Source organism: Delphinapterus leucas, chromosome 1 (assembly GCF_059928025.1).
Source record: "Delphinapterus leucas isolate spDelLeu-1000000601 "Yukka" chromosome 1, BTC_Dleu_Yukka2, whole genome shotgun sequence".
NCBI lineage: Eukaryota > Metazoa > Chordata > Mammalia > Artiodactyla > Monodontidae > Delphinapterus > Delphinapterus leucas.
In genome coordinates this window covers 88,495,914-88,520,429 of record NC_143129.1, presented here as the reverse complement: position 1 = coordinate 88,520,429, position 24,516 = coordinate 88,495,914, and the positions used below count along the sequence as shown (strand labels likewise).

General features: G+C 41.9%; 1 protein-coding gene across 1 annotated transcript in view; it reads left to right on the top strand.

Annotated features, from left to right (window-relative positions):
* The window catches only part of SLC22A15 (solute carrier family 22 member 15), an 84,068-nt gene that overhangs the window by 25,074 nt on the left and 34,478 nt on the right, over positions 1-24,516 (top strand). Inside the window, 3 exon segments of the mRNA XM_022583982.3 lie at positions 14,437-14,569; positions 15,207-15,371; positions 20,393-20,522. Of these exon segments, the coding sequence (XP_022439690.2) occupies positions 14,437-14,569; positions 15,207-15,371; positions 20,393-20,522 (428 nt within the window).

Here is a 24,516-nt window from a genome sequence, read left to right as displayed (position 1 = left end):
TATTCCCTGAGCTCTGACTCATTCAGAAAGCACCAAATATCATGGAGACACACAATTATCATGCTTAATTAATGTTGGCAACCAAAAAGAGTAAGGTTGGAATCTTTAATATCATTGTGGATATTGAAGAACTGAAATTGACCGGTGATTATCTTGAGATTAATATATTTTCCCCAAGCCATACCCTGGAGTCAAAAGACAGAGTATTAAAACTATTTGAAAAATTCACTGCAATAATTGCTTTAGGGGCTAATTTTTTTTAATGTCTTGCTTCCTTACGCCTGTACTACTGATTGTTATAGGCTGCACACTTCGCCCATTAAGTGGTAATTCAGAGTGACAGCTGCATTGAAATGAAGCAAGTTAGTTAATCACTGTGAAACTGTTCCTGAACTACCCTGTCCAAGTACTCCCTAATCACAGGAGGCTTCTGACTTAGAAGGGAGATTTTCCTGTACGAAGCCGTAAATATTTTTATGGGACATAGGGAACAGCGGAGGGCTGAAGTTTGGCTGAAATTGTTACCAGAACCATTCAGAATTTTTCTCAGAACAGTTGTGCACCGGTTGTGCAGAGCCCTGGGGGATGCACTGCAGGGGTGTAGGGAAGGCTACTGTCTGATCCAGTCCTGCAGCCTTGAAATACTGACACGCGGGGAGTCAGTCTGGTTCGGGCTATGGTGCTGGTGATCTGACTTAGAGTTCATCAAAGCAGGACTTTGGGCGAAAAGGAGCTTGATCAATAACACGTGCCCAGTCTTCTTTGCCCATTTTCATTGGCCCACCGGTCAGCCTGCGGAAGCTGCTTTAGTCTTTTTTCTTTATGGTCAGGCAGGCTACACCCCTGAGTAGCCATGGGTTCTGTCCCCGCTTCCAGGGGAGGCTGAGTTGGGACTAGTGACTTCCTCTGGGCTCGTGAGTGAGTGTGTCTTTGGAAGAGACACAGCAGCCAGATGGGGGGCTTGGGTGCCCCTCTCTGACCTGCTGCAGCCACTGCCTGGCTTGCGGGCTCACTGATACTCTGTGTATCGTCTGTGGCAAAGTTCTTACCCCTGCGAGATCCCCGTGCTTCTAGTGGGGTATCTGTGGACCAGTGAAATTGCTTTCAGGGCCACACTGCCTCGATCACTCGGGCATTGGGAAGTAGATGTTTCAATGGCACAGAGTTTGCCTTTACAGCTTTTTCAGCCACGTTTGCAGAAAACTGCCATAGTTATGTTTCTCCTTACCTTTCTTTCTCATTAATGTAGGGCTAAAGATGAAACTGAAGTGTTCCGTTTGTCAGATTGGCTCTAGGAGGAAGGAAACTCCCTCAAATTCCAAATCTCCCTCACATTCCCTTTTACGAGAAAGCCATTCAGTGGCTCCCAGGAAAAGATGACGAGCTAGATAGTTTCCCAGGAGTATGTAAACTTACAACTTGATGCTTGAAGTCGTGACATTGAGATAGTGTATATGAAGATGCCTGTAAGACTCTAGTATTCACTCTTATTGCATAGATAGTTCAGCAAATATTTAATTAGTGCTGGCACTGCCAGGTAAGCACTTGGGATATAAATATGCCCTTAGGAAACTCAGCATCATAGGGGAAGACACAAGTAAACATATAATTCACCATACATCACAGCAGAAGCAAAAATAGGAGAGAAGGCAGAAAAGACAAGAGTGGTCAGTCCTGCTCCCTGAGTCAGGCAGGACTTCACAGGAGGAGGAAGGGTGAATAGGAGCTCATTAGGGGATGAGGCGGGGTTGGGGACAGGCGTGGGGGGCAGGGGCACAGCCCACAGGAAGAGTAGTCAGTTTCTGTAAGGTAGCAGACTTCTCGGAAAAAGTGGAGTGAGTAATGTTTGTTTTCCTTTGGGGAGTGGTGCCCTCCCTGGGCGGCTGCAAGGCATGGTCCTACATTATTCATGTGTGGCTAATGCAGAATCATTCACCTACTGATGGCCAAAGCAAGGAAGACGGGAAGGGCACAACCTCCTTGGGGGAGGGAAATGACCCACGCTTGAGAAACCTTAGGGGAAATGGCTTTTATTTACCATGCACCTCCCCTTCCATTAGAGAGGTCTCTGGTTATAGCATGTTTCTCAACCCCTGTTCCATGAAATGTCACCATACATTAGTGGGGGGGGGGCACGGCGGGGGGCGGGCAGAAATGGGCAGCTCAGGTCACAAGGGAAAACTGAAGCAGAGACAGACAAATTCATGACATTGACTGCCAATGAGAAGTTGTTCAGAGCAGAGGCTGGATGTGTGTCTAAGGGTCCTTCTTGCTCCAAAGAAGTCTTCCTAATATTCATGACCAACTTAAGAAACATCTCTTATAATCTGCATTCTAGGCCAGTGGGGAAGGATGAGGCAGTGCAGGACTCTTCAGCAGAGGAAAGAAAAGAAAGCCACCTGGGGATGGTTTGTTTGTGTCCATGTGGCTACACCAGGGTGTCAGATAGACAGTAAGTAAAGGATAAAAGTTCAATTAACACACCATTGTAAAGCAATTATACTCCAATAAAGATGTTAAAAAAAAAGTTCAATTAAAAGTTAGAAATTTTATTAAGTATTTGTATTTAAAGCATACACTGTAGAACGAACTAAATCTACTCCCAAAAAATGAGTAAATAAATAAACAAAACCAACTTGGAAGTTGATTTTAAAATTAATTATTCACATCTCCTCATGCCCAGCCTTTTCCTTGTCATTTCCCAAGCACCCAGGCCATGGAACCTTCACTTCATATTTGTCATGCCATCTTCCTTTTCTCTTTTCCCTCTCCTTTCTGCCTACCCCTGGTTCTGTTACCCTAAGCCATAAGGATCTTCTTATTTCTAGTATTTCTTCTAATATTCATTTGATTTTTTCCATAGCTTCCTGAGTGGAACACATGCTAAAAAATAGAAAGTTGTTTTTGTTTGTTTGTTTGTTTTTGCGGTATGCGGGCCTCTCACTGTTGTGGCCTCTCTCGTTGCGGAGCACAGGCTCTGGACAAGCAGGCTCAGCGGCCATGGCTCACGGGCCCAGCCGCTCCGCGGCATGTGGGATCTTCCCGGAGCGGGGCACGAACCCGTGTCCCCTGCATTGGCAGGTGGACTCTCAACCACTGCGCCACCAGGGAAGCCCAAAAAGAGAAAGTTTTTACCCAGCATATTGTAATTTCTGTGCTTGTGGTTTAACATGCTCAAATATACTGTTATATCACTAGTTAGCTCCGGAATTCTAAGACTTAACTAATTCAAACACATGGTGCTCAAAGAAGATTTTGAGGCAGATGTCTTGGCTTTAGGGCCAGAATCCACTGCTTGTGTGATTGTGTCTGAGCTGCAGTTTGTATCATCTATAAAATGGGAGTAATAAATGTCTATTTTAAAAGGTGGTTGTTTTGGATTAGAGGAGAATATTATATGAAAGTTGGATGGTTATTAATTATTTGGTTCGAAGTGGCATACTCCCATTTGACATATCTTTTTTGAATTGAAATATAATTGACGTTCAACATTATACTCATTTCAGGTGTACAACATAACGATTCAATATTTTTAATATTGTGAAAAGACCGCAATAAGTCTAGCTTGCATCCCTCACCATACATAGTTACAAAATTTTTTTCTTGTGATGAGCACTTTTAAGATCTACTCTCCTACCAACTTTCAAATGTGCAATATGGTATTAACTATAGGCACCACGCTGTACATGGTCTCTCCATGGCTTACCTATTTTATAACTGGAAGTTTGAACTTTTTGACTACCTTCACCCATTTTGTGCCCCTTCCCCTGCCCCTCCCTGCAACCACCAGTTTGTTCTCTGTATCTGTGAGCTTTTTTTTTCTTTTTTAGAGTCCACATATAAATGAGATCATACAGTATTTGTTTATCTTTCTCTGTCTGACTTATTTCGCTTAGCGTAATGCTCTCAAGTCCATTCATATTGTTGCAAATATCAGAATTTCCTTCTTTCTCATAGCTGAATAATATTCACATGTATATATAACATTTTCTTTATCCACGTATCTATTGATGAATATGAGGCTGTTTCCATATCTTGGCTATTGTAAATAATGCTGCAATGAATATGGGGGTGCGTATGTCTCTCCTAGTTAGTGTTTTTATTTTCTTTGAATAAATACTCAGAAGTAGAACTGCTGGATCATATGGTAGTTCTATTTTTAATTTTTTGAGGAACCCATACTGTTGTCCACGGTGGTTGAACCAATTTATATTCCCACCGACAGTGCGCATGGGTTCCCTTTTCTCCACATCCTCACCAACCTTGTTTCTTATCTTTTTGATAATAGCCATTCTAGCAGGTATATCTCATTGTGGCTTTGATATGCATTTCCCTGATGATTAGTGATGTTGAGCACCTTTTCATGTACCTATTGGCCATCTGTATATCTTCTTTGGAAAAATGTCTAATCAGATCCTCTGCCCAATTTTTAATTGGATTGTTTGGGGGTTTTGCTATTGGATTATATGAGTTCTTCATATATTTTGGGTATTAACCCTTTATTAGATATATGATTTGCAAATATTTTCTCCTGTTCAGTAGGTTGCTTTTTCATTTTGTTGATGGTTTCCTTTGCTGTGCAGAAGCTTTTCCGTTTGATATAGTCCCACTTGTTTATTTTTACTTTGGTTGCCTTTACTTTTGGTGTCAAAATCCAAAAACTTATCTCCAAAACTAATGTCCAGGAACTTATTACCACCTATGTTTTCTTCTAGGAGTTTTATGGTTTCAGGTCTTACCCTCAAGTCTTTAATCCACTTGGATTTTTTTTTTAAATCTTTGTGTATGGTGTAAGATAGGGGTCCAGTTTCATTCTTTTGCATCTGGTTTTCTCAACACCGTTTATTGAAGAGACCGTCCTTTCCCCATTGTATATTCTTGGTTCCTTTTTTGTAAATTAATTGACCATATATGCATGGGTTTATTTCTGGGCTCTCTGTTCCATTGATCTACATGTCTGTGACACATCTTGGATATATATTTTTATTACTCAGATGTTAATTTTATTTTTAGGATTATATAAGCATGCAATCCATTTTAAAGCAATAATTAATTTTTTCAAATTATATTTCTGCCGTGTCACAAAAATGATTTGTGACAGTTCCTTAAAGCTTAAGGTTTGATGATTTCAAGGGAGATGCTTAAAACATATTTTGTTACCACCTTACCTCAAGCTTCACTCAGCCTGTGGTTGATCTAGTCCATACTAGTGGTGTCAGATAATACCTGCTCATGGATGAGTCAGCCTTAGTATATCCGGCTTGAATCTGTTCTGTTCTCTGAGGTCTCCACCTTGTCCAGCTGGCCCGGATCACTGTAATGACCTTGACAGGTCTTCCCACATCCATGCTTATAGTTACTCTTCCATTCTCTGAATTGCACCTAGAGCAACTTTTCTTTTTTTTTTAAATTTATTTTCTTGAAGTATAGTTGATTTACAGTGTTGTGTTAATTTCTGCTGTACAGCAAAGTGAGTCAATTTTATATATATATATATATATATATATATATACACACCTCCTTTTTCTTATTCTTTTCCATTACGGTTTATCACAGGATATTGAATATAGTTCCCTCTGCTATACAGTAGGAGCTTGCTGTTTATCCCTTCTGTATATTCTAGTTAGAGCAACTTTTCTTGACATACACCGATACTTTATCCCTTTTTGAGAGATGCCGTTTATTCTTAGCCTCTGAGCAGTAAGAATCCTAATATTAAACAAAAACCTCCCAGATGCTTCCTTAATATCCGGTCAATAGTTACTGTCTCAACCCTCTGCTTCTGCTTGCCTGCCTTTTTTCCCTCTTTAAGAGCTGGAAGGCCTGGCATGGCACCTGGCTCTCTACTCAAACCCATATTTGCCATATTTATGTTCCTTTCGTCTTTTCTTTTCAAGACACCTGCTCTTGGTGTCCATCCCCAGTTGTGCCCGATTTTTCTCTCAGGTCTGCTTTCTTTAGATGAGTGAATGATTGTACCAGTGCTTTTAACGCTAGGCTCCTTATATCCTTTGTGAAAATACAGTATGGTCAATGAACTTAAGAACTCAATATAGTGATTGTGGTAAGCATATGAACAAAAATACAGACGTTGGTTATGAAACACAAATAGATTAACTATAGCTAGGTCAAACTGAGGCACTGAAAATATTTTGTCTTTATATTCTTCCTTTTCTGTTAATGTATGGGAAAAGAAAAGTAGATTTCCTGCTTTTTCTATTTGCAAGTGATTTTTCAATTTGAAGTGAACTAATATAAAAAGGAACATTCTGCAGCTTTAGAATTTGGCTCATCATTAAAAATAATAGGAGAGGGCCTCCCTGGTGGCGCAGTGGTTGAGAGTCCGCCTGCCGATGTAGGGGACGCGGGTTCGTGCCCCGGTCCAGGAAGATCCCACATGCCACAGAGCGGCTGGGCCCATGAGCCATGGCCGCTGAGCCTGTGCGTCTGGAGCCTGTGTCCCGCAACGGGAGAGGCCACAGCAGTGAGAGGCCCGCGTACCGCAAAAAAAAAAAAAAAAAAGAAAAAGAAAAAGAATAGGAGAGTCATCACTTTAATCTCTAGCCAATTAAGGGTTTGAGTGACTTATAAATTTATGATTTTTAAAATGTAAAGCCTCATAAAGAACACATGTTTCGGGGCTTCTCTGGTGGCGCAGTGGTTGAGAGTCCACCTGCTGATGCGGGGGACACGGGTTCATGCCCTGGTCCAGGAGGATCCCACATGCCACATAGCGGCTGGGCCCGTGAGCCATGGCCACTGAGGCTGCGCGTCCGGAGCCTGTGTCCCGCAATGGGAGAGGCCACAGCAGTGAGAGGCCCGCGTACCACAAAAAAAAAAAAAAAAAAGAACACATGTTTCAGGAATGTCACAGTCATCATATTTAGGTTTCTTATAGTTAATTTCTGGTATCCTGGTTTGGGTTTTACCTTGTTAGTAAGTATTGACCAAGGGGACAAGAAAATAACCTAGTAATTGAGTGTAGCCTGGTGGGTGACCTCTTTCTAAAACTGTAAAAATAGGTCATCCCCCAATACGTTTTCTCAAATACTGTAGGGATCACTCTCCTAGTGTATTATTGATATATTTTGTCTGAGCTTTGACAAAATGAAACTCTTTAGATCATATAGTAGGTATGTGATAAGTATGTAAACTATATTTGGAAAGTTTTTAATATTGAAAACAAGACAAAATATTTAAACCAAAATTGCACAATATTAGGGCACGGGGAATGTGGAAAGTCGATTTGTAAACACATTGTCGTAAGTGCTTGACTTGGCATTCCTGAGTCAGCCATCCCCAGTTCACCTACATCTGTCAGTGAGATCTCCTGGGTTCCATTTTTCACATTCTCTAATTTGCTTTTTTAAAACCTGGCAGTGCTTTTCAATTTTTCTATCAGTTCCTGCATGTATTCCAGAAGTAGGAAGATGCATTAGCCCAGCCAGCATTGACCTGAAGAAAAACTACTAGAAATTACTTTGACACTTAGAACTGGCAGCCTAAGAATGAGAATTTGAAATTTGCTGGTCAAACATTCCTTGGGCTATGTCTTCCTAAATTTGCCATCCAAGTTGATAGTTATCCAATTGCTAGAAGGATAGTATTACAGCCTTTTTGATGAGTTTGAGAAGTCCTCCAAATGGTTCACGGGATAGTTGATGATGGAGCAGCCACGTTGACCTCTCCTTATTGATTAAACACAAAACCAATCAGTGTGAGCCTGAACCTCTTGGCCATGTAAACAGACCAGCAGAATTGAGGTGCAGGACAGTCAAAGCTAAACTTGCAGGCCAGATTTTAAAGGCATGAAAGCACCAAAACAAACACTAAGAATATGAAAGACATAAAAGCAAGTATTTGAATTCCAGGATGTTAACAAGGCCTAATTGTACTTGTTTTTTATTGGCCATTGTAAGAGAAGGGATATAACCCTGGGACGAATGCAGCCCTGTCTTCTCTAGGCCAACCTAATATTTAATTCATTTTTCAACCTGGAAAACTATCCTCATATGCCTTCCTTGTAAGTTGAAAATTCTGTCACAGAACTATCCATACATCCAAAACAAGTTAATTTTCACAAAACAGAATTTCTCCTTCAAATTCCAAACCTCTTTTAATCATTTTGTGTGAAACTTTAAAATGTATTTTACCATTTCCTTTACAGATCCTCAAATCAGGGCTTCTTAACATGACTTAAGCTTTTTTGATGACTCAGGCCATACTTCCTGTAGTGTTTGGTAACTGGAGACCTTGAAGAGGTTGAAGAATGTTTGGAGTAGGGGTACTGGAGGAAGTGGGTGGAAGTCTAGGGAATGGTGAGTGGGCTGTTCAAAATCAAGATTTTAGAGGTGATGCTGTTGAGGGTGGCAAGGTCCAAGGCAGGAATTCTTAACCTGATTGCCTATGAGAATCATCTGGAGAGCTTAAAAACATATGCAGTGCCTGGGCTCTACTGCAGTGTTGTCAGGGACCCAGCCTTTGACTTCACTATCACTAACAAGTGACCTTCTTCATCATGGTCTCAGGTAGAGCTCCAGTTTTTTTTCTTTTCCATACACACATTATCTTTTTATTTTTTAATTTTTTAAAATTATAGTTGATTTACAATGTTGTGTTAGTTTCAGGTGTACAGCAGAGTGATTCAGTTTTACATATACATATATATATGTATATTTTTTTCAGATTCTTTTCCCTTATAGTTATAACAAAATATTGAGTAGAGTTCCCTGTGCTATACAGTAGGTCCTTTAATATTGAAAACAAGACAAAACATTTAAATCTTATCCTCCTAATTTATCCCCCACCTTCCCCCTTGGTAACCAGAAGTTTGTTTTCTATGTCTGTGGGTCTATTTCTGTTTTGTAAGTAAGTTCATTTGTATCTTTTCTTTTTCAGATTACACATATAAGTGATATCATATGGTATTTGTCTTTGTCTGTTTGACTCACTTCACTTAGTATTATAATCTCTAGGTCCATCCATGTTGCTACAAGTGGCATTATTTCATTCTTTTTTATGGTTGAGTAGTATTCCATTGTATTTATATACCACATCTTCCTTATCCATTCATCTATTGATAGATATTTAGGTTGCTTCCATGTCCTGGCTATTGTAAATAGTGCTGCTGTGAACATAGGGGTGCATGTGTCTTTTCAAATTATGGTTTTCTCTGGATATATGCCCAGGAGTGGGATTGCAGAATCATATGGTAACTCTGCTTTTATTTTTTTAGAGCTCCAGCTTTCAAATGGGCATTCTAAGCAGTAGGGTAGTAGAAATAAAGAAGGGGAAAAGGGCTGATCAGCCATCTCTTAAGACCTGTTCCTGGAAGTTGCCACATGATGCTTCTGCTTACATTCATTGTGCAGAACTTGATAATGTGGCCATCCTAATTGTCAGGGATATTGGGAAATTTATGCCCAGCTAAATATTCTCTTCCTATGGAAGAAAGGAAGAGCGGCCATTTCCAAACGGGCTAGATTCTCTGCCCCAGAAAGGTAGTAGGTTACACAGTCTAATGATGTGATCTTCACACGAGCTGACAATTTTGAAGTTTGGCTATGTGCTCCCATCTCAGGTTCTCAGGTCCATGGGTGTAAAAGGAAAAACAGCCTCCAGTTGAGAGGGATCTGGTTCAGTGAGTGATTGCCTCTGGGGACAACCAAATTTCAATAAGGGCAAGAATGGAAAGTACAGAGGAGTTAAAGAAATAGGGGGATTTCCTGATGGTGACATTATTTCACTACCTACCATCCTCCTATGTCTTCCTTTTCTCCTTAACCAGCATGTATTTTGTTATTATAATAAACACTCCTTTGCAAATCCCTGCAACTTCCTGGTATGTCTCTCCCTGTGGAATACTCCTGGGAACCCCCCAACTCCCCACCTTCTCCTCACAAAATGGATAAGTACAAAACTCAAGTGTGCATTCGGTATGGCAGTCGTGTGACATTTCCTGTGAATGGGCCGTGTCCCATTCTGAGAAGGGCCTGTCTTCTTTCTCCTTAGACTTCTGGCTCCCCCTCCACTTACACTCCCTTCAACAGTCGACCTCACTTGATATTTCAGTGAAAAAGCAATGATGCAGTCCAGCAAGGGTTCCTTTACTACCTGCTTCTGAACCCACATTCTGCCTTCCTCCCACTTACAGTGGAACCTCCCTGCTTCTACGGAAGGCTACTCGCTCTCCTTGGTACACTCAAGCCCCTTCCTTCTTGCTTTTCCAAGTACTTTTCTCCTGCAAGGATGCTTCTCTGCCTGCAGTTTCTCAAGCTTGTTCAATTCTTCAACCTTCTCCAATCCGGCTGCCATTCGCACTCTACTGAAATTGCTAATTTTTTTTTTTGGCGGTACGCGGTCCTTTCACTGTTGTGGCCTCTCCTGTTGTGGAGCACAGGCTCCGACGTGCAGGCTCAGCGGCCATGGCTCACAGGCCCAGCCGCTCCGCGGCATGTGGGATCTTCCCGGACCGGGGCATGAACCCGTGTCCCCTGCATCGGCAGGCGGACTCTCAACCACTGCGCCACCAGGGAAGCCCGAAATTGCTATGTTTTAAGTGTCCATTTTGTTTCCAAATATACTGTACATCTCTGTCATCTTAACTTGACCTCTAAAGCAGCATTCGACATGACTTGACCACCCCTTTCTCCCTGAATCACATGTCCTCTTGTAGTATTTGTGACACCACCCTCCTACCTGTTTTCTTGCTGTCTTTCTGACCCCTGCTTGTGAGTTTTCTGTGGCGATTCTCTTCTACTCATCCTCTGAATATGGAAGTGTCCTGGGCCTCTGTCCCGAGCCTTCTTCCTTATCTCTAAGTTCATAACCCCTCATGTCCTCTCCCTCGAGCTCAAGACCCACATCCAAATGCTAGCTTGGCATTTCCACTTGGGTGTTTTTTAGGCATCTCAACCTCCACGTGTCTAAAGAGAACTCTTAAATTTACCACCACATACCTGAAATCCCTTTGCAGCCTTCTCCATCTCAGTAAATGTCATCACCATTCACTGAATGGCTAAAGTTAAAAACTTAAGTTAAATCCTGACTCTCCCTTTCTCTCCTCCCTGCTGCACATCTCATTCATCGGCAAGTCCTGCTAGTTCTACCTTCAAGATCCATCCCACGTTCATGTAATTCATGTAATCCCACCACCATTGCTTTCATCCTAGTCCAAGCCCCCATTATCTCCTGAACTATTGCAGTAGCCTCCCTGCTCCCACTTTTCCCTGTTGTAATGTATTCTCTAAGTGTGGCCCAGGCTGATCTTTAGAGACATAAATACAGTAATTCAATGTTTTCCCTTTGCACTGGAATAAAATCCTAGCTCCTTCCCGTGGCTCAGGGCCCTGCATGACCTGATGCCTGCCCACCTCTCTGGCCTCATTTCTTGCCACCCCCATGAGAGGCGCCCTGATGTGTCTTCGCCTTAGGGCCGTTGCAGTTATCCTCATGTCCAAACAGCTTTTCAGGGTTGGTCACTTTCTCATCATTCAGTCACAAGTGTCACCTCCCCAGAGAAGGCTTCCCTGAGTATCTTATGTAAAGAGGTTTCCTCCCAGTCTGTCACTCTGTGTTTGCTTGTTTAATGTCTAGCTTACGCTACTGGAACTTATACTCCATGAGGGCAGGAACCAAATCTAGATCGTTCGCATCTGTATTCCCAGTGTTTAGAATAGTTACTAACCTCTAGTAGAAACTAATCAACTATTTATTGAATACCGGAATGAAAAAAGCCTGGAATGTAGTTCAGTTTTTTTAGTCATATTGCTTCCATCACTCTCTTATTTAAATTATGACTGCCACGAAGAGCGGTAACAGTCTGATTACTGTTTCTAAGGGCAGTGTCACACTAGACTACTATTTCTAATCCCTGAAGAGCTAGGAAAACCAGTTAGTTAATCTTGTTAAAAACCGCATGTGAAGGACAGAAGAACTTAGAAGTAAAGCACAGCATTAGTGGGGGGCATTATTCTTGTTTCCAGTGCCTAAATTTTTGTGTGTTGTTGTTGCATAAAGACGTACAGAAGCTGTCTTGTCAGGATCTTTATCGATCTTGTCTTACAGGAAATACAAGAGAAGGAGAGAAGTTAGATGTGCTTTGGGCCATAATGACTGGTTGTCAAAGTGTGGGACAGGAGTGGTCTGAAAGACAGAGAAGGGACAACTAAGGGGTGTCTCCATGTGAGTTATCGAGAAGGGGTTTTCTTAAACCTGTCTTTGCTGAGCCTAGGAAGGGGGCTGTGGAGGGGAGAGAAGAGCATTCTCTTGGTTCTCTGAGGTCACCTCTGAGACACAGGTTGCTTCATAATCAAAGATCACAGTAGCACATCACTAGGCAGGGCTTTAGATAATGACATTTTAAGCAGAGGATAACTACTTCCTCTTTGAGTTTATAAGTTTTCCTAAAATAGAAGGTAATAGTGCTCAAGGGATTATTTTTTATTGTGGTAAAATATACATAACATAAAATGTATCATTTTAAAGTATACAGTACAGGGGCATGAAGTACATTTGCATCTTTGTGCAACCATCACCCCTGTCCATCTCTACAACTTCGTCGCTATCCCAAACTGAAACTCTATCTTCACTAACCAGTAACTCCTCACTCTTAACAGCCCCTGGTAACCACTATGCTACTTTCTGTGTCTGTGGATGTGACTACTCCAGGTAAAGGAAAAACACTCCTCTGGTTTCTCCTCTACCGGCAACTACTTCCCTTCAGACACTTCTGCCGCCAAATGTGGGTGGGTGGGAGTGTGTGTGTGTGGAGGGGGAGGTTCCCACCTCAAGCCGTTCTGCCACACGGGCTGGGTGTCCCTGCAGTTCAGTTCAGTTCTGACACCATCTACCTGGAGTTAGCGTCAGATCCCACAGGTTAGGGTTCAGTCCCACAGGACTGCCCCTGCCACCCACTTCAGACACCAGTCACAAGTTCAGGCTGCTTCCTGTGCTTCTGATCAACTGACTATAAATCAGAGGGTCCTAGGACCTCTTCCTTCAGTTAGATTAATTTGCTAGGGCAGCTCACAGAACTCAAGAAAACATTTTACTTACTAGATCACTGGTTTATTATAAAAAGATATAACTCAGGAATGGCCAGGTGGAAGAGATGCACAGGGCAAGGTATGGAAGGATGGAAGGGACACAGAGCTTCCATGCCCTCTCTGAGCTGACCACCCTCCCAGCACCTGCACATGTTCACTAACATAGAAGCTCTCCAAACCCCTTCCCTTTGAGTTTTTATGGCAGCCTCATTACGAAGGCATGATTTATTAACCCACTGGCCATAGGCAGTTGATTCAACCTCCAGTCACTCTCCTCTACCCAGAGGCCTAGAGGGTAGGGCTGAAATCCCAGCCCTCTATTCACATGGTTGGTTCCCCTGACAACCAGCCCCCATCTAAGGGGCTTTCCAAAAGTCACCTCATTAACATAAGCAAGGGGCTTGTTACAAATAACAAAAGACACCCATTTTACCTTTATTGCTCTGAAGCTTTTCCAGGGCCTGGGAAAAAATCTAAATATTATTTAAAAAAGATATCCCTGTGGTTCTTACATAGGAAATTATGAGGATTTCAGGAGCTGTGTTCCAGGAACAATGGATAAAAACCAAATATATGTTGCTTATTGTAAATTACAATATCACACTCATAATTGGAATCATACAATATTTTCCCTTTTTGTCTGTTTATTTCACTTAGCGTAAGGTCAAGGTTCATTCATGTTGTAGCTTTCCAGAATTTCATTCCTTTTTAAGGCTGTATAATATTCCATTAGATGTATATACCACATTTTGTTTATCCATTCATCAATGAATGGACATCTGGGTTCCTTACACCTTTTGGGTATTGTGACTAATGCTGCTATGAACCTTAGTGTACAAAATCTGTGAATCCCTGCTTTCAGTTCTTTTGTGTATATACTCTGAAGTGGAATCACTGGATCATAAGGTAATTGTATGTTCAATTTTTCAAGGAAAGTACTCAAGAGATTTTAAGCCCATTAATTTATTGGAGAAAAGGACCGTTCATTTTTTGCCTCATATATGCCGTGTAAAACGTTAGGTGTCAGAGAAATGGAAATTAATGGGATATGGCTCCTGTCTAGAAACACAGGGACTTAGGATCAAAGACATGACCAACAGATGAGTAAGTAATTAGCTGTTGCATACTGTGCTCAGTGCTGGCACAAGATGTGTGTAGACTATTGTGGGAGCACTTTATAATAATGATTTCTGGGGTTCCTGAAGACAGAAGCTCCTTGGGTGTTGTCCTGGATGGATGTTCTGCTGAATTCCGGTTAATAGTGGTAATGCAGTGGAGAAGTTCCAATATTCAAGTTTTTGTTGTACATTTGTTTTTTTTAATAGCTAACTCCATCCGTCTATCTTTTCTGTGACCTAAATGTCTGCCTTTTGTTTTTTTCTTTCTCTAGTGGTTTTTAATTGCCAACAGATCTTACAAAGTGAGTGCAGCAAGCTCTTTTTTCTTCAGTGGTGTGTTTGTGGGAGTTATCTCATTTGGTCAGCTCTCAGATCGGTTCGGAAGGAAAAAAGTCTATCTCACAGGTAATCTCTTAGTGTTCATGGACTGAATAAGAGGAGTTATTTCCCTAAGGTTCCCAGGGAAATAGTAAGGGGACCATTTCCTTAAGGTTCTCAGGGAATTGCCATGTGGACCCAGAACTGATTTTTATTTCACTGGCAAGAGGCTGAGTTGATTCTGGCCAAGCATTTTAAAGTGACCAGCATACCCGAGGAAGGCCAGATATTTGCACTGTAAGCTTTTCATGGTGGTGAATTCTACAATCCCTGGATTCTAATTCATGCCATGTTTCTAAGGAGAACAAAGATCGAGGCAGTCTACTAGATCCATTTCCTTATATCTTGTGTGCTGATTCATTTCAGATGAGCTCTGTAGGTCTCAGCATAGTCCTCTTGACAAGCTGAGTTCGAGCTAAGATTTTTCAGTTTCCAGCATTATTGTTAATAATTGAAAACTGCGCATGACAGAAATCCAGTTGTAACAAAGAAAACCTCAGTTTTTCTTGACAGTCTTTAAGAGAAACTATTTTAAAAAAATAACATAGCTCAGAAAATTTAAATTCACAAAGATTTTTCTTTACAAACTAATGAATATAATACATTACGTTCATCAAATGCTGTTTTGCCTATGCATTATTGAATAGTGTCCTTCTCTTTCTAGGTTGTGCTCTTGACATCTTATTTGCTATTGCAAATGGGTTTTCCCCCTCATATGAGCTCTTTGCAATAACTCGCTTCCTGGTGGGCGTGATGAATGGAGGGATGTCGCTGGTGGCCTTTGTCCTGCTGAACGAATGTGTGGGCACCGCCTACTGGGCACTCGCAGGTACTGCTTCAATCCATGCAGACATGGAGATGGGGAGCTGCTCCAGACAACTTGATAGGAACCAGTTCAACCATCGAGCCTAAAAATGCACTCGGACTTGAGGTGCTCTATCCAGCTATTAGATTTTTTTCCTGAGTTTGTTCTATATGACCTTGAACGAGTCATTAGTCATTTTATGTGTATTCCTCTCTAGATAGTCTCCCATGGGGCCTGTCTCACAGATGGTGACCTTGCCCCATCCTCACAGATTGTCTAAGGGCGTTCGTTAACTGCTTTTTACCGGTAAAGTGAAAAATAGTGCAGAGGAAATACTAGAAACTCCTTTCTCAGTGCCTTCGTATTGTATTGTATTAAATCCTTGTCTCATAGGCCTTTCTGATTTTTACTGGTCTCTTAAAGTTAGTAGTACTCTTGTATTTCTTTAATGATGTTTAAGTTCCAAAATAGAGGCCATATTCTGTATTCTTTTTAACTATCCCATCATCTTCTTAAGAACTACACTATAGTAAAATAAATGATTTTAAAAAAAAGCTCCTTGACTTAAAATAATGTCTTAGGGGAACAGCTGCACTAAAACTCGACTTTGTGGACTGTAGGTTTGCAGTGAGAACTTGGTTTCGCTTTCCATTCATCTGACAATTACTGAGTGCTATTGACGATCTTGTACTAATCCGGGAACAAGTTGACTGTGGGACTGTAGGAACTTGCCTGCATGAGGATGTGGATGAGAGCGTGCCAGCTACCATTTGCTGAGCATCTGTTATGTGCCAGGTGCCATGCTAGGCATCTGACTCCTATCTGTCATATTCCCAGAGCCTACAAGCTAAGAATTTCTACCTTCATTTTACAGATGAGGACACTTCACCTCTGAAAGGAGGGGTGATGTGCCCATTTTCACACAGCTCGTGACTGACAGGGCTAGGATGACGCCAGGCTCATGTTGTCCCACTGTTCCCTGAGTACTCCCCTCTTAGATCTTCAGTGGGTCACCTTATACGGATACTGGTCTGCTTAGCCTATTTTTTTCTCGCTTGGTGGTGTTTTCAAAGTTGGTGAGGGCTAATGTATTGAGCTGAAAGACAAAGCTAAATAAAATAAATTTTGCTCTGTTTGTATGTCGACCAAACTGCTGTCCAAGCTGAAGGACACAGAGGGTTGGACAAATTAGAATTAAGATGGAGAGCAAGAGACACCTGCTCCGTCCTAGCAGGACAGGCTTCCTGCCTGTCTCTTACACGTGGTGCTTTTTTATGACTCACTTTATCTATAGCAGCTTTCAAAGCCTTTAGAGATGGGCTTCTTTTTTCCCTAGCCCAGCTCCTAAGTCAGGATCAGTGAGAAAATGTCCTCTGAGTCTTCAGTTTGCATTGAGACTTTTAAGGTCACTTTTTCAAGTAGTGGGTTCAGAGTTGCTGGGACTTCCCAAGAAATGAGTAATGATGGTGATCACGACCACTCACGTTGTCCGGGGAAGACACAAAGGCACCCTCTCCTGGGGTTTTGGTTTTCCTGAGTCTAAAATCTGGCCCAGGGACTTCCCTGGTGGTGCAGTGGTTAAGAATCTGCCCGCCAATGCAGGGGACACGGGTTCAATCCCTGGTCCCGGAAGATCCCACATGCCACAGAGCAACTAAGCCTGTGCACCACAACTACTGAGCCTGTGCTCTAGGGCCTGCGAGCCACAACTACTGAAGCCCGTGCGCCTAGAGCCCGTGCTTTGCAAGAAGAGAAACCACCTCAATGAGACGCCCGCGCAACCCAACGAAGAGCAGCCCCGCTCGCTGCAAGTAGAGAAAGCCCTCAGGCAGCAACAAAGGCGCAGTGCAGCCAAAAATAAATAAATAAATTTATTTTTAAAAAATAATAATTAAAAAAATAAAATCTTGCTCACGTAGAGCATCATGAGTACATATTTTTCATGTACCCAGCACATTTCTCTATTAAAATGTTCACATTTGACTCTAGTTGTTCCATGAAGAAGATGCTCTCTTACAAAACACATATACTGCCCCCACCCTACCCAATTCTCTAGGACTATTCCTGTCCTGTCGCATATTTTGGGCAAAAAGAAAGACCTCCTGGTCTCTTGCTTCCTTGCCATTCGGCCTAAAGCCAGTGAAAAGATTGCTCTTAAAGCGCATTTACCTTCCATTCTTGTCCTTGAAGCTGAGTTAAGATGGGGCTATTAAAATTTCTATAGCAAAGGGAAAAGGGAGAAAGGAAAAAAACCTGCAACAGTGGTATCAGATGGTTGCCAAGTTCAATGTGAAATTCAGAAGGAGCTTGAGAGTTCCCAGAGGCAACTTAGACCAGGTGGGAGTAGTGGAGGAAGAGGAAAGAGGGTGCGTTTGAGCTGGATTTGGTGGGAACTTGACCTGTTAAAGAACCAGCAGAAAAGGCAAGACCGAGAGGAATCAAGGGGACTTCATGGCTTGTGCTTGAAAACTGGAGGGATCACTGGAGACATTTACAAAAACTAAGTCATCACTATACAGTATTTTCTAACCTGCTGAAATTTGGCTTTTACTAGTGCAAACTGAGTGGGAATAGCAGACATGAAATTAATTTAAAATAAACAGAAAAGAAACCTGAAAAATAGGCATAAATACCCAAACGCCCATAAACAGTTACACAACCACCTATGGTTCTCCAGAATTACAATGTGCAAAAGTGGTGATTTGAAGTGATCTTTTTTTTCTAATTAAATTTTTTAACCAAATGACCTAGAGCCTTACCACACCTGTATCCTCACCTTATCCCTGTTGTCATTTTGGGGCATACATGTGCAGCTTCTTGCTGGATATTAGATACAAATGTCTATTGGCACCTCAAATTAAACATATTGCTTTCTTTTACCTAAAATCTCCATCCTCTTCTGGGACCTCTCTCTATAGTAATGTCATCATTTTATTTAAAGCCATTAAACTAGAACCTTTGAATCATTTCCTCCTATCCATTATATCCAGTTGATACCAAGTCTTTCTGAGACAGAGTTTCAACTGTGATGAGCTTAGGTATAAAGGGAAATCATTTGGTTAACACAACCAAACCACAGAAGAGCCAGGCCCTTGCGATATCTGGAACCTGGAAGTCAGATGCATCTCATTTCTGTTTTCCATCATCTCTGAGAAGCTTCCTCTGCTCAGTCAGGGATGGGACCCAGCAGCTCTCAGGTTTCACCACCACGTCCAGTATTTAAAATCCTTGGTAGGAGCTCTGATGGTCCCAGCAAGAGGCCCATGACTGGCAGCCCTGACTTGAACCACAGGGGTAAAGTATGGGGAGGTCATCTCTCTGAAAAAGGGAAAGCGTTCTTGGAATTAGAAAGGAGTGCTAGGTAGACAGTATTTTATAATTATTGATGGAGGAGGCTAGGTAGAGGAGGCTTCCAGATGGCTTTTTGGGGGAGGTTAATAGATATAAGGGGCTATACCCATTTTAACAGTAGGACGATAATAACGTCCTCACATTTGTACCACATGCATTGTTTCATTTGAAACCAATAACTACCCTTTGGAGTAGATATTATTATTTCTCTTGATAAGGAAACTGAGGCTCAGAGACATTTATTGATTTGCCTAAAGTCACACAGCAGCATGTGGCAGAACTGGGGTCTGAACTTGGTCCCTCTGAAGTGGTCCCATCCTGTGGTCTCTGGACTTTTTGCCTACATTGTTGTCAGTGGGCACTGAGTACTCAGGACTGTTCTGAGCAATGACAGAAACCCTTGTTCTTGGAAACCAGGTGCTATTCTGTGCACTGTAATGAACTTGTAATAGCTATTGATTATCTGAAGTTTCCAGGGAAATCACAGGGAATGGAAGTCCGCATTCCCTTACTTAGTGGACCACATGCTCTGACCGGTTTTCTGAGCACACTGAACTTGCTGTCACAGCAGCTTTCCCTTCTGTGTCTCCCTTTTCCTTACTAGGGCAGACAGCATACAAGGCATTGTTTTTGTTATAGGTTAATAATCTACGGACAAGAAGAAGAGATACATTTGTCTTACAGGATTGTTGTAGAAAGTTCTTGTAACAAGTCCTGTTGCTGTGGGATGCCCACAGGAGCCCGCCTTTCCCCAGAAGGGTGGTGACGGGGAGGGGAACGGTACAGAGTGCAGGCTCTCCAGTCAGACAGACCAGGGGACAACGCCTCCTGTCTGAGCCACACACAGCCCTGTGTCTTTAGGCAGTGGCACTTAACTTCTCTGAGCTATATGGCTGTGTATGGCTAATGGTACCTGCATTATAGGACAATGTATGGACAAGGCTTAATACTCGATAAATAGTAGCTATGATATAAATAAATAGCGGTAGATTTAACTACTACTAATAGTAGCAGGTACAGAAAGTATGTCAGAGGTATAGAATTTGCCAGTATATTGGGCAAGGCAGTGGGTTTGTACCCATTCAGCATTTATTTCAAAAACCATAGAATCCTTAACAACCCCATAGATGATGTTTTTTCTGTCAGTGTGCTGACAAAAATTCATGCTTCATAAAACTTATATTCTACTTGGGATAGACAGACAAGAAACAAATATAACTGATGGTGATATATATGATGGTGATAAATTAAGTGGAGAAGGACAATAGGGAGAATTGGGGAGTAGGTTGTGATTTAAGATAAGGATTTCAGGGACAGCCCCTGTGATAAAGATGCAGTCCCAGCATTTTCATAGTCTCATGACCTAAAAACCTTCCCACCATGTAGCAAACAATATTTCCAAGCCTCAGCCACAAGTTCAGGTGGATGTCAGTACAACATCAATGCAGAAAGCACTTGGGCAGGCCCTTAAAATTCATCTTGACCACATGTGGTTTGTATTTTTCATCTGTCCTTCCTTCTTTTCCACTAATTTCTTGGCCTCTCTTCTAGTTTTATCATCTGATCCTCCATATTTGTGTAGGTTTTTCTTTCTGCTGACATCTCACAAGGAAGGGATTGACTCCGTGACCTGGGTTGGAAATGGGGCTGCAGATGGTCCTTTCCCCAGTAACAGGTCTCTTTTCCTGAATTAGGGTCGATCGGTGGCCTCTTCTTCGCAGTCGGCATCGCCCAGTATGCCCTGTTGGGATACTTCATCCGCTCCTGGAGAACCCTAGCCATTCTGGTTAACCTGCAGGGAACAGTGGTCTTTCTCTTATCTTTGTAAGTAGTTTTTCCTCTTGGACTTTTAATTTAATAAGCAGAAGGAATGTCTTAAGAGGATGCGGGTCAATGAGCGGCGTTATTCCCTTTCAGGAGTTTGCCTGAACTGACTTTGGTGAAGAACTAAATTCCGCAAGCGCTCCAATGCTTGGCAGCTCCTGGGAAGAGAGATGCTTAATTAATTCAGAATGCAGGTATCCCTTGTTTAAAGTAACGTCTCAGTAGAGTGCATTTTAACCTTCATATTGCCAATGGAGGGTACCAATTTCTTTTTTAATCTAATGCTTCAAGCTGAAAGATCTTCAGGCTTGGTCAGATCACGTGCTAGGGGTGCGACTGAGGTATGATATTATAGAGCAGTCTGTGCATATTGAATATATAATGACACCTCTTCATCCCACGGATGAGTATAATTTCAGGGCCTCTTCATGTGGACATGGGAAGATACTCAGATATGGGAGAAATCCTTAGAGTGCATGGACTCAAAGCAGTAAAAGGTTGATGCCCTCGTCAGGGCAGGGTTCTACCAAAAACTCATCCAGAGTATCACACACACAGAGTATCACATGGTCCTCTAAAGGCTGTAAGATGAGCCACCAATTTAGGCCTATTTCACCAGAAGTTTTATTGTGCTTCTGAAAGGTTTTCTTCCCTCAGGTATCAGACCTCTAATTTTAATCATTAAAATCTTTGAGATAAATACAGTTTTTAGCCAATGGTACCACCTTTCTTCTGTGAAGTGAGAGATACCTGTAATAGAATTTTCACTCAAATAGCGATTTGATATAGTAGTCCTTTATTCAAGTTCTACTAACTGAGATTTGGTGGGAATTGACCTGAAATCTGTTTTCATTCTCTCTTTGAAAGTAAGAGGATTGTTAAGTACAAAAATGAATATAGTAGAAATAGTTAATGTATATTTAGAAAGGCAAAATTTATGAAATGAATTTAGTTATGTGAAATAGAGTGACATAATTTTATTAGAAAGGAAAACTAACCATATTTTATTAGCTTGTGTATTGTAAATTTTTGGAATAAATGGGTTCCTAGTATAGTTCCTTGAATTAATAAGCATTCATATAAATATCAGTAGATCAACGAATTTTCTTTTTTTTTTTACATCTTTATTGGAGTATAATTGCTTTATAATGGTGTGTTAGTTTCTGCTTTATAACAAAGTGAATCAGTTATACATATACATATGTCCCCATATCTCTTCCCTCTTGCATCTCCCTGCCTCCTACCCTCCCTATCCCACCCCTCTAGGTGGCCACAAAGCACCGAGCTGATCTCCCTGTGCTATGCGGCTGCTTCCCACTAGCTATCTATTTTACGTTTAGTAGTGTATATATGTCCATGCCACTCTCTCGCTTGTCCCAGCTTACCCTTCCCCCTCCCCGTATCCTCAAGTCCATTCTTTAGTAGGTCTGTGTCGTTATTCCCATCTTACCCCAGGTTCTTCATGACCTATTTTTTTTCTTACATTCCATATATATGTGTTAGCATACGGTATTTGTTTTTCTCTTTCTGACTTACTTCACTCTGTATGACAGACTCTAGGTCCATCCACCTCACTACAAATAACTCAATTTCGTTTCTTTTTATGGCTGAGTAATATTCCATTGTATGTATGTGCCACATCTTCTTTAGCCATTCATCCGATGATGGACACTTAGGTTGTTTCCATCTCCAGGCTATGGTAAATAGAGCTGCAATAAACATTTTGGTACATGACTCTTTCTGAATTATAGTTTTCTCAGGGTATATGCCCAGTAGTGGGATTGCTGGGTCATATGGTAGTTCTATTTGTAGTTTTTTAAGGAACCTCCATACTGTTCTCTATAGTGGCTGTACCAATTCACATTCCCACCAGCAGTGCAAGAGTGTTCCCACGGGGCTTCCCTGGTGGCGCAGTGGTTGAGAGTCCGCCTGCCGATGCAGGGGACACGGGTTCATGCCCCGGTCCGGGAGGATCCCACGTGCCGCGGAGCGGCTGGGCCTGTGAGCCATGGCCGCTGAGCCTGCGCGTCCGGAGCCTGCACTCCGCAGCGGGAGAGGCCACAACAGTGAGAGGCCCATGTACCACAAAAAAAAAAAAAAAAAAGAGTGTTCCCACGAATTTTCTTTTTAAATATTTAATAAGTCACATACTTCTTAATCAGGCTGGCTTTCATCTCTCCTTCAGTAGCAGAGTGACTTCACTGGATGATCCGAGCCATTCCGCTTTTCATTTTCAGAATGTGTCGTCTGTCTGTTACTGCTTAGTGCTAGGTGGGGACATTGACTCGCTGGGAAATTAATTCAGGTCATGAAAAACAGAAAGCAGAGAAAAGAGCATGTAAAATCACAATATATGTGTGTTCCATCAGGCCTAGAAAGTAAGGCTTGCTGCGGTTGGCCTCCAGTTTCCCTCCCACCCCACCTCACACACGCTGCTCCAGGCGCACTAAGCTGCTCTCTGTTCCAGTTTACAGCTTAGGCTTGTCGGCCTCCGTGTGCCCTACTCAGTGCTTTTGCCGGCTCCTTCAACGCCCTCCTCCCCATCCCTCTTCTTTATTAGTTAATAGCGTTCCCAGTTTGCTCAAATGCCACCCCCTCCGCACTTTTCCAGGTCAGACCTCCAGTCATTCGCTTTCTTTTCTTAATTCTGCAGCACTAAACTGGCACCCTTCAAGTGGCCCCTTATCTCTGTCTCACCCAGAGCCTGTCCTCTTTATAAAGCAGGAGCTCTCTGATAGCACAGGCTCTTTGCTCAGCTGCATTTCCCCCGGCTCCAGAGCTCTGGGCCTTCCTCCACACAGGAGACGCCTCGTATCCATTGGGCAGATGTTGGCACAAAAAGCCTTTGGAATTAGCCTGCGTTAGCCATCAGCACCATCAGAAAAAGTCATGTTATTTTAGAGACATACCTTGTTTGTTTTACTAGAGACATTATGACTTAGCTTAAAAATTCCTTATTTTCACAGTACTTGAATTTGGATAGTTTTACTTTAGAAACCAGTGCCCCCTTAATTTACAAAGGTTTTCCACCTTTAAAGAAATTCTCAGGACATTTTTGAGCAGAGGCCTCATTGTTAAATTAGCACTGTAGCTTCTAAAGGTGAGTACAGCACTATGTAGCAGGCAGCATGTTCAAGGCCCTGCTTTTTCTTTTAAAAACATGTCTTACTGTTTTGCACGTGCAATCAGCGTGTGTTAGAACTCATATTCCCAAATGTGTCCACTGGCAACTAGGTGAGCCTTCGTTACTGAGAAGCTTATAGGCTTCTCAAAATGTGGAGAAATATCAGGTCCTAGGTTTATATAATCCAGATAAACCCTTTCCCAAGTAGAAATCGTTTTATTAACTCAGAGTCAGATTTCCAAAGCCTGAATATCTCTCAAATATCATCGTTAAACATGATTTATATAGTTTTAAAAGTAATTTTTATTGCTATAAACAATTCTGAAAACACAGAGAAGCTTAATAGGAAGGGGAAAAATGACTTAAATTATCCAAAGATAATAATGACTTCCTATATTTTGACTCTTTCCTTGTTGGTCCTTTTTCACTCCTCTTAGGGCTCCTCAGCTTTCACTTTTACTATCATAGACTTTCTAGCATTTCACTTATATTTCTATCCCAAGTATATTCTCTCTATTCACCCCACTAGTCTTACATTCTTTTTATTTGTATTTAGACTTGATCAGGTAGTCTTACATAGGTACCTCACATATGGGCTGGTGGACAGGGCCAGTGGATCCAGTGATGATCGGCAGGCATAACTTCCAACAAAACAATATTTTACTTGATTATTCACTTGTGTATTAGTAACAATCATCAGATAGCAGTGAAAAAGTAAATAAAATAATTTTTCAGGATGTTGTAGAGGCCTTTGTTCCTGCTTTTGTTGACAACCAAATGTTGTACATGAATAATCTCTCCCCAGTAGCAGGACTCCTGGGAAAATGCCTGCTTTTTTGTTTCCGTGTCTTTCCTCTCAACACCTATTAC